Below are 19,865 nucleotides of genomic sequence, written 5' to 3' on the forward strand. Positions count from 1 at the left end.
CTTGACATCCTTGTTGAGAATCATTCGACCATGTGTATGAGGGTTTAATTTCTGGACTCTCAAATCTGTTTTATTAGTCTATATGTCTTTTTTTTAAATGCCAGTACACACTGTTTTGATTATTATAGTTTTACAGTAAATTTTGAAATCAAGCAGTATAGGATCTTCAATTTTGTTCTTTTTTTAAAGTTTGTTTTGAATATTCAGGGTCTCTTGAGAATCAATATGAATTTTAAGGTGAATTTTTCCACTTCTGCAAAGAAGTCATTGAGATTTTGATAAGGATTGCATTGAGTCTGCAGATCACTTGGGTAGTATGACTGCTACTACTACTACTACTACTTCTACTACTACTACTACTTTTTCTCCTCCTTCTCATTTCCTTTCTCCTCCTCTCTCTTCTTCTTCCTCTTTCTTCTTCCTCTTCCTCCTTCTTGTACTGAGGATTTAACCCAGAGTCTTTGCATGGAGAAAAGAATTTTGGGATAGGGTCTTGCTAAATTGCCCAGGCTGGGGTTGAACTTGATCCTTCTGCCTCAGCTGGGATTCCAGGTGTGTACCACTATGCCTGGGTTTGACATTTTAACATATTAAGTCTTCCAATCTATGAATATTAGAACTTTTTCCATTTATTGGTGTCTAAATTCTTTCAACAATGATTTTTAGTTTTAAGATTTTTGTCTGTAAGTTTATTTCTAAGTGTTTTATTCTACTGATTTATTTCCTTTTGAGAGTGTTCATTATTAGTGCATAAAAATGCATTTTATTTTGGTACTGGGGATTGAACTCGGGTTCTTGTGCTTGCGAGGCAGGCAGCGGAACCACTGAGCTAAATCCCTGGCCCCGCATTTTTTTTTTTTTTTTTGGTTTTGTATCCTGTAATTGGGAATGTTGTTGTTTTGAGATTGGCTTTCACTTTGTAGCTCAAGCTGGCTTTGAACTGACTATGTAACCCAGTTTGCTTTAGGACACCTGGCAATTCTCCTGCTTCAACTCCAAGTGCTGGGATTACAGGTATGTGGCACCACACTTGGCTTTGTAATTGGGATTTTTTTGTATGAAATTTCCCCTTACTCCCTTTGGAAGTGTGAAGGATTTTTTTTCTTTGTATTCTGGTGTTTTGAGATTTCATGATGATAGACCTGCAGTGACTCTACTTTTAATCACTATATTGGATACTAGGTGGATCTAACTAACACCTTCTTAAATAGCTTCTTAAAGCTTCTTAAAAATTTCTCCCTTGTTTTTAGCCTTGCTTTCACCTCTACTTCCAGAGCTGTCACACTTGATGATTCTTGAGACTTGTGGTATGTATTATGTTTTTTCTAGGCTCTTATTTCTGGTTTAGGATTTAGGTTTCTCACCTCTATGAAGTTGTTTACCATTCATCCATTTATTTTCCAGCTTTTAAAATTTTGTGTCTTGTTTCATTTTTGTTCTCATGATTTAGTTATGCCATTTCAGTTGGTTTTCAATGAGCTGTCTTTAATCAGCAGTTCTTTTTCTTTTTAGTGCATGTTTGTATCACATAATATCTACACTCCTTGTGAGAAGTTGTCACAGGTACATAATATACCTTAATTCCTTTCTTCACCCCCTTTCCCTTCTCTCCCTTGTGCTTCCACCCATCTCTTTATCCTCTTCCTTTTTTAGGTACATGCTTACAGTACACAATGCTTACATTCCTGGTGAGGAGTTGGTACATGTACATAAGACATCTTAACTTCTTTTTTTAAATCCTCTATCCCACCTCCTCTCTTGATCCATTTCCCCTTTGAGAAAGATCCATCTTTCTACTTCCTATTATCTATCTTTTATTTTTCTCTTTATGTATATTTATTTGCTCTTTATTTATATGTGTTTCTTATATAAGAGAAACCATGAAATATTTAAGCTTGTGTGTCTGATTTCACTTAACGTTATGGTCTCAAGGTGCATCAATTTCCTTACAAATGACTCGAATTTATCTTTCTTTATGGCAGAGTTATGGAAATACCATATTTTCTTTACGCATTCATCTGCTGAGGGACATTTAGGTTGCTTCAAAGATTTAGTTATTATATTACTAATTGTGCTGTTATAAACACGGATATGCATGTATTACTATAATATGTTGTCTTTAACTCTTTTGGGAAGATACCTAGAAGGTATATAGCTGGGTCAAATGGAATTTCTAGTTTCAGCTTTTTGAGGAATCTCCACACTGATTTCCATAGTGGTTGTATATTTTACAATTCTACCAACAGTATAGAAGGGTTCCTTTTCCTCCACAACCTCTCTAGGATTTTTTATTATTTTTTTCTAATGACATGGTTTTAGTAAGTAAAAGACAAGCAGGCATATCTATTAGAGTAGATCTGTTAGTTAATTGTTACATGTATGAAAAATTAATCTCTGCTAAAATAAATAGTGGTTTGGGGATGACGACCTCTCTTTTTCAGACAGGGAATTCTTAAACACCAATTAAGCTGGCCAATTCTTTAAACAATTTGAGGATATATATCTTGAGCTGACTTGTCTTGGTGGATCTATATTCAAACTCAGAGGTTAGATTTAGATTTTTCATAATTGAGGCAAACAATAATACTTATCTTCAGTTGTTACAAATGAACTTTCCTTGAGCAAACAGTATCATACAAAAGATACTATGTTTGGTTTGCTTTAAATAACCCATGGTGGGTAGAGGAGGAAATAACATTCTGTGTGTGTGTGTGTGTGTGTGTGTGTGTGTGTGTGTGTGTGTTACTGATGAAACAAGAGTGGCAAGAGTTGGAAAGTGAAGTTTGGAAATAGATTCATAGGATTTCATTAGACTTTTTTCTTGATTTTTGTTATATCTGGAAATTTTTGTAAGAGTAACGTTAAGAACCTGGCTGTACCACACAGCAGCCTGAGCAGGTCCCAAATGAGCATTCATTAGAATGCTTTGCCATATTCAAAACATTTCAAAGAGAATTTTTTCTACTGTTTACAGGCATATCTGTGCATTATGCCCAAGAGAAGATAGTTTTAGCTCTGAGCAGTCAAGAATCTCAGTTTCATATGTTTTGTGCTCTCACATCAGTGTTATACACCTAATACTGCCACTTTGGGTTCTATTCAGAGCATTTGTTTTGGTTTCAACTTTAACCCTAGTCAAAATAATACATGAAATGACAAAATTATATACACATGCGCACACATACAGAGTTATGTATCACTTAACATCAGGGGTACATATGTTCTGAGAAGGGTGTCCTTAGTTGATTCCATCAGAAAGTGTAACTGCACAAACTGACTACAGTGTCACTAGGTGACACAATCTTAGGCACCACTGTTGTATATGTAGTCCATTGTTTTTTTTTTTTGGTACCGGGGATTGAACTTGGGTCCTTCCTCTTGCAAGGCAGGCGGCGGAACCACTGAGCTAAATCCCCGGCCCTATGTAGTCCATTGTTGACTGCAATGCTGCTATTCAACACATATCTGTATATATACATATACATATATACTATCATATCTCTTATAAATAAAACATTTCATATGTTCAATTTTATAATAGTTTCAGGCTCACAATAAGATGCTAAAATAGTAAAAGAGTCCTTGTGTACCTCCCAGCCACCTTTCCCCAGTGATAAAAACCACAGTACATGAAACAACTGACATCTGAAAGATCCAATCCATAGCTGTGGGATGTTTCAGTTCATCAAGCTCTCTAAGATTTATTCTTGAATATAAACCCCTAGAAAACAAAATACTTGAACCATGCTAACTTAATTTTCACAGGAATGCTTTATATTTTTGATTTTATATTGATTGACCAAAAATAATTTTTTAATGCTTAAAGACTATAGTCAGAGACTGTCCACTGTTACTCAACATTCCTTTCATAAAGATCCATGCGATAAGTTTTGCATAGAATTTAGTGCTAGGGAAAAGTCTGTTTTTCCAGGAAACAACTTCCTTTTGCCATATAATGAGAACTATGCAAGCTGTTGTATTTTTTTCATTTCCCTTTCTGCCTTGACTATTAGAGGTACTTGAGGACATAACTATAGTAACTTAGCTCATTGAGTATTTCTTATGTAATTCTTTCCCCTCTCCCTTTAAATAGTTTCTCATCGTTTTTTCTTTAATTGTACAGCTCCACAATCCCTTATCCACAATTCTAAAATGCAAAAGATTTAAAAATAGAACACTTTTTTAAATTTATGAAGCTTAGTGTGAATATTCATCTGTCACTACAGAATACTAATGTGTTTGATTCCAGGGCACTGTCCTCGACCCATCTGGGGATGTTACATAATATATAGCATGCTCTTTCTAAAATCTGAAAGAGTCTGAATTCTGAATTGTAGCTAACCCTGAGGATTTCAGCCAGGCACTGTGGACCTGAGAGTGAATGTGGGAAGGCCCTTACAGATCCTTTGGACAGCAGATTATGTGGCATGGAGAGCTTCCCAGAAGGCCATGGGTGGATGTGACCTGATATAGGAGGAAGGCAAAGGGAGACTGGTTATGGCTGCCATTGGTCCCTTGACCTCAATGCCCATTTCCCATTACCTGTCTCTGAAACTTCTTGTGGTTGGGTTTTCTTGGACAGTTTCAGAGCTGCTTCAAGGTCATAGACTTGAGAGCGAGTGAACTTCAGCTCCCTGCGGAGCTCATTAATTTCCTTGATCAGAGAGACATTTTCCTTCAGAAAAGTAGGAAAGAGAGTGAGTATGGATGAATGAATGGTTGGCACAGAGCATGCCCTCCAGAGGTTGAGGGGTGAGAATGTGCAGGGTAGAGTCTGGATCCAGTTTAACTCTTTGGATCTTCTATGGGGGCATAATTTTTTTTTTAAGATGAGGTATAGCTATGTTGTCCAGGCTATCTTTGAACTCTTGATCTTCCTGCCTTAGCCTCCAAAGTAGATGGGATTTTAAAAATCCTTTTATTGGTACATTTTAGGTGTACAATATAATGACATTCATCATTGGAGATATGCACCTTTACATACTCTCTTGGTTCTTATTTTTTCCCCTCTCCCCTGCCCTTCCTTCAACCCCTCCATCCCTCCCTATTAAAGTAGATGGGATTATAGGCCTGTGCCACAGCACCTAGAAGGGCGTGTTTATCCTGCTCATTGCTCAGCCTCTTCACTTACTTTCAGGTGGACTCAGCACCATTCCCATCCATCCTAGCTCTTTCAAATCAATAACAATGCTTTCCTAAGCAATTTTATATGACTTTAATGTATTTAAACACTGTAATAACCCTATGACTGGATTCCATTACAATCACAAGGACTGACTGGGTCCCTGCAACATATCAAACATTTTGTAAATATTACTTCATTTCATCCTTGCTATAACCTTATGAAGTGGGTTACTATCAGATGCATTTTTGTATTAGGAAGTGAGGCAGTGCATAAATAGTAGAGAGTGCCCTATTTCTCTGTGATTACTGCCTCCCAGACTCTACTTTCTCACCTCCCATTTATATTATCTCTGTTCCAATACCTCCATTCCAATACCTCACATTATAGTAGCCAAAAACACAGTCAAAGGTACAAGTTGGGGCCCCTAAAAACAGGTTTCCAGGGTATCCTGTGTTCTGAAGAGTACAGAGATCACAGTGAGGGCAACTGCATATGCCTTGTGTAGCTTTGTGAACTAAAAATGTGAACACAACAGGCTTGCTGAACCTTCTGTTTGTGATTTCTCCCTTGTCAACATGGCCTACAAAAATCCTCCAACCCTCCAAACTTCCACCCAGCCTGTCAGCAGCCGGAAAATCTGACCTGAGGTCCCTCAAGTGCTGAGACTGGAAATGTGAGAGAGAGTGGATGGGAGATGCCAAGGTTCATTTATATAGAGATTTCTATGTTGAGCTGAGCAGGACTGCCTTAGGCCTTTGGAAATGCCTGATGTCCCTGTTAGATCTTTCAGGGATTCATGCTGCGTAGAGAAGAGATGGGAATGTCGGTAGCACCCCCTACTGGCTGGTGCTAGCTCATGCTTTTAAGAATAGGGGAGAGCCTCACAGTGTGGAAAAACCAGGCAACAGATGCGTTTTGTGAACTTGAAAGCTTTGCATCAGTGGTGTCTTTCTGGAACCCACAGTAAGTGGGATGGCCATCTGTCCAACTGCACGAGTGAGTTTCATCCTGGAATCCTCCTCCACTCTTTTTGCCACCTCTCTCCCATGTCTAACCCGGCATTTCCGTTTGTCATTCCACTCTTGAAATACCTTTTGACATCACAGTATTCCTCTTTCCAAGATGTTCTCATTTATCCTTCACATGACACCCGTCTCCTAACCAGCTTCCCTGCCACCTGTCTTTTTCTTCACAGTCTGTCCATTTTGCCCACGGAGTTTATCTTTATGAGACAAAGATAAAACATGCCTGCCTACTCAAGAAGCCTTGGGAAGAGTCTGTGTTCATGATGAACTTTATGTTTCCTGGCACGATGTGGAAAGCCCTTTCCAGTATGACCTAGGATTCTATGGGCTCTTTCCCTCCATCCCAGATGATCTGGAACTAACTAAGGTCTGTGGACTCACAGGTCTGCAGTCACTCCTTCCAAAACCAAAAAACCTTTCCTCTACTTTTTCTCAGCTGTTCTCTCTGCCTGGAAGACTCTTCTCCCAGCTGGTCCTTAAGCACCACCCTGAGCTCAGTTCCACTGCCACTTCCTCTCAGAAACCTTGCTTGAGTCCTCAAGGCACACTTGATCTCTGCTTCCACCGTGATCTCACAGCATTGGATACACTGCATGGACACTGTATGGTCCAAGTTGCCTAGGAGGAGCTCTCTGAGGGAAGAAACTCTCCCATTCATTTTGGATCTCCCATGGCTGACACAAAGCTTGCTGCGTAAGAAGCACTAAAAAAATGCTAACTAAATGAACGGAACGTGCCCTAGATGTTTCTATGTCACTGTAACTCTGATTTCCATATCTGCCAGTATGCTGAAGAATGTTGCAGGGAGGCCTGGAGCTCCGATCTGGATATACAAATGAGATAGCGACCTCATTTTTTGTTAGATTTAATGAGTATCTCTCAGATGCCATGCCCATCCCAGTCTTCCTGTTTTGAGATTGAAGTGCCAGGACCCTGGTAGCTGCAGACACAGCTCCAGCCAGGTCCCAACTAACCATGCCCAGGCAGCAGGAGCCCCTGGCTACCAGCAGAGGGGATGGAATCAGTTGTTCTGTCCTCTTTTTCACCCTCAAGCCAGTCCCCCCCAACCATGTGCTTATGACAGGATTCTAGACTCTCCCACTGGAATTCAATCCTGGTTCTTGAATATGTTTTTTGCTGGGCAGAAGGGAAGGGAAATGGTATTTTTGAGTGCAGACTGTGTACCAGATGAGTACCTAATGCTTTATCTCATTCAATTCTCACAGTACCACTGAGGTTAGTGTTTTATCCCCTTTTTACAGGTAAGGAGGTAGCTCCTGGAGAAGCCAAGGAATCTACCCTCAGCTTCCTGGTCAAATTGTAGCAGAGGGTGCATAACATGGATCTACACCGAAGCAGTACCACTCTCTTTCACACCCTGGGTAGAAACACCATTCCAAGCCTAAGTTTGCCTGTGAGGAGGCCCTGCCACTTGGCCCGGCCCTGGCCCAGGCTTTCTTCTTCAACTTTAAAAGAAGGAAAATATTTTTAGCATCCAGAACAGTGGTTGAAAGGTTTTCTTTTAAAAAAATCTTAACATTTTGCAAACCAAATCTTACATGGAGCCTTACAATGATCAGCAAGGAACCTCTCTGGTCGAGAGTCCTGTCCTGGGCCCTCTTTCTGCTCCCTGCAGTTGTCTAAGCCTCTTTTCTGGGTCCACAGGACTGGACGGCACAGAGGTTTAGGATGCCACTGAGAGAACCCTTTTTGGGGTGCTGCCCTTGTTGCTAGCTCCCTCTGCTGACCACAGATGAGGGGCAGGGCTGGGCAGGAGTCCTGCCTGGGTCTCTGTTCCCCAACTTCTCTGTGACTGAGGGAGGAAAAAGTGGGGTCTGATTCATGCCCCAACAGCTCATGCAGATAGATGCTTGTGCCCGTCAGCCTGCATCTTCACTTTTCCTTTTCCTCCTAGGACAGACTTTTGCTTTGGATACCTGCTTGGCTAGGAGAAAAGGAGGACCTCTCAGGCCCATGTGTCAGTGGCAGGGCACCAAAATGAGCTCAGCCATGTCACCAGCTGACAACTGCTCCTCTGTCCTATTGCCCAGCTTGCTGCACGCCAGAGGGGCTTCTCCATGCTCCAGGACATTGTGGTCCTTAGCTAGGGCCCTTTGTGGGGCTGCTGGTACTAAGGGTCCTACCAACTGGATCTACTCTTCTTTGTGGACCTTTGACTGCTTTTGTGGCTCAGAGTAGGGCAATGGTCTGATGAAGGGGGTTGGGAGCAGACGGTAAGATGTGAGAGCGGCCATGGATTCCAGTGTGCTCTGCCCAGCTGTGTCTGGAATGCCAACCTAGGATCTGGTTTCAACCCAAGTACAACCTGTCTTCATTCTAACATTTTAATTAGGACATTAAAGAAATATAAATATAAAGAGGTACATGCTTTATAAATGTGATTCTGATGTTCTCTTCTGATATTAATTTACATTAATTACCGCAGATGATACTGACACCCAAGCAGAAATCTGGCAGAAGCATCCCAACTGGCAGTGCTGATAAGGTGCTTAAATGGGGGTGGTGGTAATGGGTCCAGGCTCTCTGCACAGCCCTGCATAGGATCCTGGGAGGTGCATGTGGAAAACTCATTAAATCAGAGCTAGGAGTAGGGTGAGGTGGGGGTAGGAGGTGACTCAGGAAGGTGTGGTTTTCTGTGGATGGAGATAGGGGTAGAGACCTGAGGCACCAGGAAAAGGAGATGAGGCAGGTGCAGACAGGCACGGGCCAGCGGGGAGGAACTGAATAAAAAACAAGGTAAGGTGAAACAAGCATTGGGAACATAGGAGACAAGAGGGGGACAGTGACTCAGGACAGCTGAGATGACCTGGATGTAGGTCCCAAGGGACTGGCGGTCACTGAGAGGAGCGAGAGAGGACACAGGCAAATAGATGGGATGGATGGGAAAAGGAACAGCGGTGGCTGAGGTGGGGGGATCGGTGGGCATGGAGATGCCTGGAAAGACTGTGGTGGGCTCTTGGCCATGGTCACAGCCAGGATGGCTTCTGGGAGGTCAGAGGAGAGGAGCCAAAAGAAAGTCATAGAGAAAGCTAGTGGGTCCCGTGGATATCTGGGGAAGCCCCAGGCTGGAAGTCTCAGAGGGATTCTCGACCACTTTCCCATCTCTGACAGCTCAGCCTCCCAGAGAGAGGTGTGTGTGTGTCGTACCTGCATGATGCGAACGTAGTCTGTACGATGCAGCTCACCCTCCTTAACCACCTTCTTCTTGAGAGTGGCCAGGTTCCTCTCCAGATGTTCCCGTTGGCGGGCATACTCCTGCTGCAGGTCCGTGTTCAGCCCTGCTACCTCCACCTGAGAGGGTGTGGGGGATTCTCAGTGAGGGAGGGGAGGCTATGGAACACACAGGCAGCACAGGGCAGTGCAGGACAGGGTGGCAGGGGAGGCTGCTCACCATGTCTGCCCGCTGCACATACTTCTCAAAGAGACCTCGGATCTTCTCCTTCAGCAGGTGGGGTTCCTGGATATAGGCCACACAGTTGTGAAGGTCTGTCTTAAACCGTTTAACCAGAGCTTCCAAATCCCGTTCCTGCAATTGGATGTTTACTTCTGTTGAGGAGTAGAGGCTGCAGGCAGAGGCTACTGGCACAGAAAGGGACAAGAGGAGTCTCATCTGGGACTTAGAGCTGACTACCATAGGCATGGAAACCTACATGGGCACAGATCGGAGAGGATGGCACTGAAACTTTTGTGTTCCTGCTGGGGCTGGGTAACTGGCCTCATGGCCTCAACAGCCTATGTGGCTCAGTGCTTCTTTTTCTTCCCTCCCTCCCTTCCTCCCTCCCTCTCTTCCTCCCTCCTTTCTTTCCTTCCTTCCTTCCTTCCTTCCTTCCTTCCTTCCTTCCTTCCTTCCTTCCTTCCTTCTTCCTCTGCAGTACTGGGGATTGAACCCAGGGTCTTCACACTGAGCTATACCCCAAGATCTTGATTGTTTTTTCTTTTGAGTCAGGGTCTCTCTAAGTCTCTAAGTTGCCCAGGCTGGGTTGCAATCTTCCTGCCTTAGTTTCTAAAGCGCTGGGGTTACAGGTTTCTGCCATCATTCCTGGCTCCAGTGCTTCATTGTAAGAGAACACACACACACACACACACACACACACACACACACACACACAGCTTCCTTAATTGGCTCTGGAGTCTTTTCAGAACTATAAGTTTTAAAAGACAAAAGGAATCTTAAGCAGCCACCCGTATTCCTTTAGAGTCAAGATAGATGATATCATTTCTCTTCTGCAGATCCCAGCCAGGGTGTTCATGTTTCCCTCATGAGCTTTCCCAGATGGTCAGAACTACTGCTGTGAATGGGTGGGGAGAAAACTCCACAGAATAAGGCAGACTGCTTCATCTATACACGAGGGCTAGCTCCCTCTTTCCAATCATGATTTCTTTGAATCCCGTCTTTCACTAACGTGATTTACAGAGGGTCTCTCTTATCTCTTTGATCCCATGCCTTTTTTCCACATTCCATAATTTTCCACTGTGCATTATACTATGCACATGCTATAAAACACTTATCAGCATCTCCAGCTTGTGAGGGGCAGGATCTGTTCAGTTTATATCAGTGCTAAAGCTTGTAGTATCATCCTGTGCAGGAGTAAACGCTTGATGTGGAGGGTGCAAACATTCAATCTGATTCAGCAAACATTATGGGGTGGCCTACAACAGGGAAAGTGGTACAAGCATACCATGGCACAGGAGCAGAAGACCTGGTTTCCTGAACTGACTCTGTAAGCTAGCTATGGGTGTTGGGTAAAGTTTAACTTCCTACTTTTTCTGGCCTTACTTGCCTTATTTATATCATGAAGAGATCAGTACCAGATCTCTGAGGTTCTCCTAGCCTCACCAATCCACTGACTACACATGATCTGTCTGGGTAGGTTCCTTCCTAGGCCAAAGAAGCCAAAAGTTAAGAATGTTTCTGTGAAACCAGCTTACCACCCTGATCACTGTACCCTTTATACTCTTGGTTGGCCTCAGTCATGTACCCCTGCATGGGCCTGAAATCAGGCAGGGCTGTGGGAAAGAAAAGCATGTGAGTTAAAATGGGAAGTGTATCTTAGCAATGGGCTGGCTGTCTCTAAGAAGCCAGCTGTCCAGTGCAGGAAGGTGCCAGATCCTGAGTCCAAGAACTGCCAGACTCTGAAAATCCTCACACCTTCTGTCTCTCTTTGCGCATCTCCTGATCTGTGGCTCTCAGTTTCTGCCACAGCTCTGTGATGTTCAGCTCCAGTTGCATGTTCTGTTTATGGAAACGCTCCAGCTCAGCTTCCATCTACAGAGAAAAGGTAAAAAGAGTGAAGCACAAGAAAGCAAAAGAATGGAACTTATATTTAAGAATTGGAAACTTAACGGAAAAAAAAAGAGGTGGAATCTTTTGGTGAGAATAGTCCCTGATACCAGGGCATTCTTCTCTAGTTCTCATGTATCTCCTCTGGAATAAAACCTTTCTTACTGATTCTTGCCAGCCTGAAAGCCCCTCAATTCCTTGACTGGTGTCAACATAGGGCCACACATTTCTATGGCCAAGTTAGGAGGTTTCCTTCTTAGTCACCTTCCCTTTCCTTAACCATGCTGATTCTTTTCTATTCTTGTATTCCGTCTAACCTTGTAACTCTCAAGTACTGACATCTCAACTACTCTGAGGCAAGGTTCTCTGGAGAAGAACCTTCCTATCCTGCTTTGTGAGGTTGGATGAGTGAAACTTGACCCTTGGGAGGTGTAGTCATTCTAAAGCACAAATTAGGGGTAGATTCTAAAGCAGAGTTTTAGGGGACCAGCATGGCATGGAGCCATCCCCAATCTAAGGCATAAAACAGGAAAGAGGAAGCTCAGAAGGAAGCTCTGCTTCATCGTTCTGTTGAATCAAGAAACTACCAATGAGCTTCTGAAAGATTTTCAATTCATCACTGCATTCCTATTAACCAAGGACATGTGACTATTAACTGGAACTTTTTTTTTTTGGTACCAGGGATCAAACTCAGGACCTTGCGCTTGCAAGGCGGGCGGTGGAACCACTGAGCTAAATCCCCAGCCCAACTAAAACTTTTAATCAGGATGAGACTGTGTGTGAGCATTCGGTAGACCTAATTCCTGCCCAGAGCAAAGGGTAATGTTTTATTTGCACACAAACTCTGGTGGACACTAGTATTCCTGTTAACAGGGAGGTGGGAATGGAATAGTTCTTTTATGTGTGTGTGTGTGTGTGTGCGCGCGCGTGCGCGCGCGGCTGGGTGGGGTGGCCTCAAAACTCTTGTCTCTTGTGGGGTAGTAGAGGCTTTACTGAGTCACATTCATGTTCTGAACATGAGAAAGCAGCTTTTAGAAGATTGTTTTCTTCATTATTAGAGACATTTTATTATGGCATAAACATGCCATTCAATAAATATTTCTGAATGAATGAATGAATAAATGAAGTATGGAGGGCAAAGGGAGCAATAGTTAGGGATGTGGGAGGGGTTGGAAACACCTGCCTCTGGAAGAGTAGTGATAAGGTAAACAAGTAGTGCTGGCAGAGCTATGTAGAGCCACCCTATAGAGAATAGACAGCAAGGGTGAAGACTGTATGTGCACAAGTACGCACTCATTAGAAAGGGCTGTCCAGCTGTCATAGGCTTAGGGTATAGAAGTGATTAAGCAGTGGCTTCTGTCTTCAAGAAGCTTTGTCTAGGGGGATAAAAGAAGTAAGTCAGATGTTAAGGTGGAAGGGGATAAACAATGTATTCAAGGTAGAAAGTGTCCTGTGCATGTGCAGGGGTGATGAGCAGCTGGCCCCCACAAAAGGGACACATCGGCAGGGTTTCATAGGAAGAGCAAGAATTGGAGGATGAAAGGGGAAGAGAGCTGCAGGTAGAGAACAGCCTCACACAGAGGATCAGAGGTTGTGGGCATCCTGGTGCATCTCTGAGGCTGCCAGGGTTCAGGTGGCTGCAGGAGGGGCACTGCAGGATGGGAGGGAGGAAGGGCTGGAGAGGTCACCTCAGCTGGGTAACACAGGGCAGAGACTTGAGTGAATGCTCAGGGAGCCGCTGAAGGGTTTTTGACAGAAGTGCAGGAGTGGACTGTCATCCTAGAGGGCCTGATACAGAGGCTTTACTAGAAAGAACAAGACTGGAGCCAGGCAGACCAACTAAGAGGCTGCTGCTGGGGCCCAGAGAGATGAATGTCCTAGACCAGGGATCTGGCAGCTGGAAGAGGGAAAGGGGTTTTTCCAGTTTGCAGGGCTCCTGAGGGTCATGTCTGAGTGCTTACAGCTGACTGTGCCTCTTTCTCTATTGTTTACCTCTGTTCCCCCCTCCCTCTGCAAAGGCTCAAATTACTCTGAGAATAAAAATTATTCATTTTATACAAAAATTGTGAAATTTGAGTATCTGTACCACCGGAAGACTGGCTTTTCCTTTCCCAGCATGGAAATTCCATTTACTTTTCCATATACTATTCTTCATGATTCTCAGTGATTCTCATTACCAGAGATATCTGGCAATGTCTGCAGACATTTTTGTTTGTACCATCCTGGGCAGGGGGTGCCAATGGCACGTAGCAGGTAGAAACCAGGGATGCTGCTAGATAGCCTGCAACGCACAGGACAGCTCCTCCACAGCAGAGAATTTTCTATCCCCCAATGTTAACCGTGTTCATGTTGAGAAGCCCTGCACTAGATGAGTAAATGAGAGAAAACTAAATCAACAAGGATCTAGAAACCTCTTTCCTAGGAAGGGAGGGGGAATTGGAGTTGACGGAGGAGCTACCTGAATCAAGGAAGATTATGTGTTCATTTACAGAGATCCCAGCTCTATCCCTGAGCCAAGAGCTTTCGGCTTCCTTCCCCTAGGAAGAGGAACTGCAAGGACTCTTAGAAGAAAGCTCCAAGGTCAGAGGCTCCTGGAAGGAACCAGGCCCATGAGGGGAGGCTGACAGGTGAACACCTGTAATAAGGAAATTCAATGCGTAGGGAGTGCAGGGGACAAGAGGGAACACTTATACCTCACTGGACTCTTAGAAACCTCTGTCTAACTGATCTTGCTTTTAATCTTTTCCCTCTCTACCTTTATCCTGTTTGTTTCCCAGGACACATTTTACATTGTGCCGCTGTCCAGCTAAAGAGCCTTAGATGACTTCTCATTCCTTATCAGATGAAGTCCAAACACCATGCCCTTACCGAGGGCCCCACCAACACTTGTAGTTTGAGAAGCAAGTGGAGCCCGAGGGAGTGTGTTTGGCAAGAAAGAGCCTGTTGGCTGAGTACACGCTGCCCTCTGGTGGCAGAATGCCAATAGCTGTGTCTTTCTTTTGAACATAGACCTGTACACTGAGGTGTGGGCAGGGCCAAAGCCCACCTCAAGGCCTTGCAGCAAATTAAGTCCTGAAACACTGTGCTTTTGGACAACTGAACCCTCAGTTGGGCCAGGGTCTTCCAGGGCATCCTATGTGGAGGGGGTAGCGGCATACACCCTGGGAATAGAGAGGAGCTGTGAGAAGAGTTTTCTGTCATTCTTTTCAGGCCAGCCAGGGACAGTGGAGGAGGAAAAAGGGCCTGAGAGGTCAGGATGTCGCAGATGGTTCTCACCTCCTGAATTTGTTCCTTCATCACCTTGATCTCAGTCTCTCGCGGTTCTATTTGCTTCTTCAGCTCCTTTATTTTGTAGTCGAGCACAAACTTGAATTTCTCTAGTTCTTGATTTTTCTTTTTCAGATCATAAATTCTCTTTTCCTGGGGGTAGAATGAAAGAGAAGTGTGAGATATCACAAGGCCCTGGTACATGAACCACTTTAGGGCAAATAACATAAATTCTGTGACTCTCCCGATTGAGGAGGCTATAGACTTCTCACTGGGGTACAAAGGCCAACTGCCCCCTACCCCCCAGCTGCAGTACTAACTCCTTTGCTTCTGTGCCAGGAGCTTCATTCATTCACTTGCTCATTCACATGTTGGTTGTTGATGACTATATCTCCCATCCTACATTGCAGCTCTTCTACAATATGGCCCTACACTTCTCTTAGGAGATGGAATCTAATTCCCTTCCTTTGCTTCTGTCTGGATTTATAACTTGTTTATAACCCAAAGAATGTAACTGGAGGGCTGCTAGGTCAGAAATCCAAGCATCTTCCACCTGGCTCTCTTGGGGGAAGCCATCTGCTATGTAAGAAATTTGACTGTACTGCTCTGGTTGAAATTTGACTGTAGAGGCTCTGGTTGAAAGACCCACCCTCCCAACCTCCCTTCCAAAGCGCTGGGCATATAAGAGAAGAAGCTACCTTGGATGCTGATCCTCCAACTTTCAGCTGTTTGAGTCACCCTTGATATCCTTGATATGTCCCAGACATATCAAGAGCATATCAGACAACAGGGGCAAAGCAAGCCATCCTGTTGTGCTCTGTCCAAATTCTAGACCCAGTCAGGTGTTCAGAGGTGGAGCTTTTGGAAAGTGACTGGATCATGGGAGCTCTATACTCATGAGTGGATGAATCCATTGATGAGCTTATAGCTGAATGGGCTGTTAGGAGGGGAGGCCCAGTTGGAGGAGGTGGATCACTGGTGGCATGTTTTTGGAGAATATATCTCTCACTCTGGTTATTTCCCCTTTCTCTGCTTCCTGGCTGCTGATTTGAGCAGATTTCTTCTACCAGGCCCTCTGCCATCCATGTCTGCCTTGGAGCCAGCTGACCATGGACTGAATGAACCCTCCGAAACTGTGAGCCAAAATAAATCTTTTCTCCTTTAAGTTGTGTATATCAGGGCCGGGGATTTAGCCCAGTGGTTCTGTCACCTGCCTCGCAAGTGTAAGGACCTGAGTTTGATCCTTGGTACCAAAAAAAAAAAAAAAAAAAGTTGTGTATATCAGGTACTTTGTCTCAGCAATTAAAAAGTGATTAATGCAATTGTTGCTTTTCATTACTAAGTTTTCAGGTGATTCAGTGCACAGTAACACTAATTGTAACCTGAGTCTATCCAACTATCAAACATTTACTGAATGAAGATCTTTTGCCAAGTACTAGAATTCCAAATATAAGTATGATACAGTCCCTGACATTAAGGATAGAACACTAACTGTGAAGGTAGATGTGTAAAACAAACATAACCCTAAGATGTGACAAATGTTGCACAAGAGGGAGGCACAGAAAGCATGATATGAATTTAGGGTGCTAAGAATGACCCATTTGAGTGTCAAGTGGTGAGTCTCAGGGGAAGTGAGAAATGAGGCTGGGAAGATGGTTGGGGGAAGCAAGGATCTTGCATGTGGGGATGAAGAGTTCAGAATTTATCCTCTAGGCCAGGGTTGGCAAACTCAGCCTGGGGGCCAAATTTGGCCTGTTTCATAAAATTGTATTGGAACAAAGCCAAATTCATTCATTTATATTTTGTTTGTGGGTGGTTTCACATATGGTGCCCATAGTTGATTAATTGAGACAGAGACCATATGGGCTGCAAATCCTAAAACATTTACCATCTATTCTTTTGTAGAAAAAGCTTACTGACTCCCACTGTAGGCCATGAGGAGCTACTAAAGGATTTTCAGTGGGAGAGTGACATAATTACACTTGCATTTTGGCAGCTATGGTGGTGGGGACCAGGGGTGTGAAGTGGGAAGGCCTGGCTAGGAGACTGTTGCAATTTTCTAGGTCAGGAGGCCTTGGTCTCTTTCTTTTCAACAGTCTCCTCTTTGAGAATCTGAAGAGAGCTTTGTGTTTTCCCCCAGAAACCCTAGATTCATATACAACATTTATATGCAGGCATGATTCCATGTAATCCTAAAAAGACCTCTTGAGGTAGTTGTCATACACATTTTACAAGTGAGAAAATGAAGGCTTAGAGAAGTTGCCAAAGTACAATGCCCAGCAAATAGAAGGACCTGTGCTGGAATCTGCTTATCTAATGGTAAACCCCATGGTCATTGACAGGAGAATTGTGTCTGGCTAAAGCAACAGACACAGAGTCGATGGAGAAGAGGGCATGCAGTCTGGATTTGCTCAGGAGGATGATTCTAAATTCTGGATATTGAGGTGTTATGCCTCCTGAAATGTGTGTTTGTCTTCTGAGTGTTTTCTGAGAAAGTGGCTTCCTGGGGGAACCCAGTGGTTACAGGGCCAAGCCCAGGAGAATTCCTCCCTGACCAGGGTACCATGTGGGAAATATGGTAGATGAGCTGGCCTCAGTTGGCAGAGATGTGTCACCCTAGGATGCCTGAAGCCGTGGAGGGCAGGGGGCTTGGAGTCTGTTGACTCAGGTTCTTAACTCAAGCCTATAAACTATGTGACCTTTGACAGGATACTCAAATCTTGTGGGACTCAGTTTTCTGAGCCATTAACATGGGCTGCTCACATCCTTGGGCTGTTGGCAGAATTTAGTGTGATGTGTTGACAGTAATTAGCCTGGTGCCAAGCACACAGCAGACACTTCACTGACCCTCATTTCCACCAAGTTAGACATGTATTCAGAGAGCCAGGGGCCCATTTCCTCTCAGGCCTTGTCCCAATGGCCCAAATCCATCTGGGTTGTAGCTGGGGGAGACAGAAGATGAAGCTTCACCTTTTCTTGAATTGTTTCGTCTCTTTCCTGGATCTCTCGCTTGAGGCCTTGTATATCCTTTTCCAGGGATTTAATGACTCCCTGAAGGTTTACTTGCTCTCCTCTCAGAGTCTCAATGTCATTGGTTCTCTCTTCAATCTCCTTCTGTAGGCTGCTGAACTGAAGACACAAATGGCAACAACAAAGATCACTGTAGGCTTTGAGCTCACCTCTGTTCCTCCTGACTGTCTGAGTGCGAAGAGCTCCCATCACTGACCAACTGAACTGAATCAGCTCTCCTTCTATCAACTGGAAACACCAAGTACTCAACATTTCTGGACTTTGGGGGGTGAATTTTTGGACCATTCGAGACAGTCTGCCAATTTCTCAGGTCAAAAGGATGGTAGAATATTCTGTCTGGTAGTAACCAGGCCCATTCGCTGTACATGAGGATGGCCTGTCTCTGCACCAGAGGCTCCTGAGACCACTTCTCTGAATGGACTCGGGGTCTTCCATGACCACACTGACCTTGAAAGGTTGTAAGCAATGGCCTACCAAGGTCAAAGAGGTTGACTCTACCTGATGAGCTGTCTTTGCCATGTCCAAGAAGGGAAGGCATGATTCACTAGTTGTATGATCTCTAATAGGAAGGAGCATGAGCTTGCTTTGAACTTGGCTTCTCTAAGACTGTTTTAGGAAAATTGGCAATTTTATAAGGATCTGTGAATTATATCCTCCCTCACTGAACTACCAGTGGACTAAAAATACCTGCACCATCTATATATAAAGCAGTTTACATATCCATTCACATTCCCACCTACATAGTCAGAATAGGAGCTACCAGAGCCTGAGGTCATCTCCAGGTTCAGATGTTATCTGTCTCATCAACAGACTTTATTTCCATTTTTGTCAGACCCTACTTGCAGGGAAGTGAGAGGCCATAGAGTCTCAGTGTGCAGGGAGGCTCAGCATTCCTGTGAGAAGGAAAGAGCAGGGCAAGCCAGGCAGTGGCTCATTTGGAGGACATGGTGGCATCAGTCTGCTGAAAGACCATCTGCCAGCCCTCTTCTCTTAACCAGCACACTGGAGGTGGGACATTTGGTGGGAGCTCTGCTCGGCCACAGTGTGTCACAGTGTGTGACCATGGCTGCACAGAGGATGAGATGAGATTTAATTCAATCATGGAACTCAGAGGGGCTGCTTCTTGGGCATAACAGATCCTCAGGGAAACAACAAACAAGCTTAGACCTTTGTGGTTGTTTATTTGTAACTCAAGGACATAAGAACAAAGATGCAGAAGAAAAGTATTTTGTAATATGTTGTATAGGTGTTTTTATCAGGGGACGGGGCCAGAATAGGATGGTTTGTTATGTGACACATGTTGACCTAGTTTAGGCAATTTTATTGGGGCAGAGGAGACACAACGGCCAAAGCAATCGTCTCTGACAATAACTTGCTCTTAATTCTGTTGACTGTTGTCCCGCAGATTCTGCTCTAAATTCTAACCATGCATACCAGGAGCATGGGAACTGTTGTTCCCCAAGGTCCCTTCCTTATCACACTCAGGTTCCATCACTCCTTTGACCAGCATCTTCCCACAGCCACCCAGGACATTCTGTCCATGTGTCCCCTGCTTTCTCTACAATACTGCCCTTCCACACTCCCAGGTCTCTCAGAGAACAGCCCAATACCTTCTTCCTTGTAATGCCTGTCTCTCCTTTGAGCCGTAGGTTGGATTCCTTTTCATCCCGAAGCTTCTTCTCATATTTGGTTTTGATGTCTTGGATTTCTTGGTCTTCATCTTCTTCAATCTGCTTTTTGGTCTCTTCAAACTCCCGCAACTGCTGCCTGACATCTTCCTGTGCCTGGCTCACAGGAAGGGAGAGAGTGTGGTCATGGGAGAGGGGATGCCTGATGCCCCTCTACTCAGAGGGCCTGGGATGAGACCAACAGAAGAGCCCTATCATGGGGAATATGAGACGAGTGTTATTATAGAAATGGAAAAGAAGGCCGGAGGTCCTTTGATGTGTTCATTTTCTTCCTGTCTCCCTTCTTTCCTAACCAGAAGAGGCCTCAGGCTCTATTACTTCAAGCACCCTCTTAACAACATCTCTACAGCCTCTTTTGTTTCTGTTCTTGACACTAACAGCCAGGCTTCCTATATTTTTCCTTCATGGAACTTGTGATGGCTGTAATT

At 44.2% G+C, this 19,865-nt stretch overlaps 1 protein-coding gene and 1 long non-coding RNA gene across 10 annotated transcripts in view; one reads left to right on the forward strand and one right to left on the reverse strand.

Moving 5' to 3' along the window:
* The window catches only part of LOC106008434 (uncharacterized), a 48,571-nt gene that overhangs the window by 12,991 nt on the left and 15,715 nt on the right, over nucleotides 1-19,865 (forward strand). For both annotated transcript variants that reach the window (XR_002391505.2, XR_015452708.1), the window contains exons 3-4: nucleotides 15,776-15,854; nucleotides 17,840-17,990. This is a non-coding gene — a long non-coding RNA (uncharacterized LOC106008434). The remainder of the gene's footprint in view (nucleotides 1-15,775; nucleotides 15,855-17,839; nucleotides 17,991-19,865) is intronic.
* Nucleotides 1-19,865, reverse strand: part of Cfap57 (cilia and flagella associated protein 57) — a 66,319-nt gene that overhangs the window by 5,417 nt on the left and 41,037 nt on the right. For 5 of the 8 annotated variants that reach the window (XM_021249897.2, XM_013068188.3, XM_021249894.2 and 2 more), the window contains 7 exons: nucleotides 19,360-19,533; nucleotides 17,690-17,848; nucleotides 14,729-14,872; nucleotides 11,321-11,437; nucleotides 9,563-9,697; nucleotides 9,319-9,462; nucleotides 4,543-4,675 (listed from right to left, as the gene is read on the reverse strand). In XM_021249897.2, the coding sequence (XP_021105556.2) occupies nucleotides 4,543-4,675; nucleotides 9,319-9,462; nucleotides 9,563-9,697; nucleotides 11,321-11,437; nucleotides 14,729-14,872; nucleotides 17,690-17,848; nucleotides 19,360-19,533 (1,006 nt within the window). Of the gene's footprint in view, nucleotides 1-4,542; nucleotides 4,676-4,701; nucleotides 8,717-9,318; nucleotides 9,463-9,562; nucleotides 9,698-11,320; nucleotides 11,438-14,728; nucleotides 14,873-17,689; nucleotides 17,849-19,359; nucleotides 19,534-19,865 lie in introns of those variants that run through there. The other 3 variants (XM_021249899.2, XM_021249900.2, XM_021249901.2) reach the window with 3 other exon arrangements.

Source organism: Heterocephalus glaber, unplaced genomic scaffold (assembly GCF_053883595.1).
Source record: "Heterocephalus glaber isolate CG9 unplaced genomic scaffold, H.glaber_assembly_v1.0 deba00001452, whole genome shotgun sequence".
NCBI lineage: Eukaryota > Metazoa > Chordata > Mammalia > Rodentia > Bathyergidae > Heterocephalus > Heterocephalus glaber.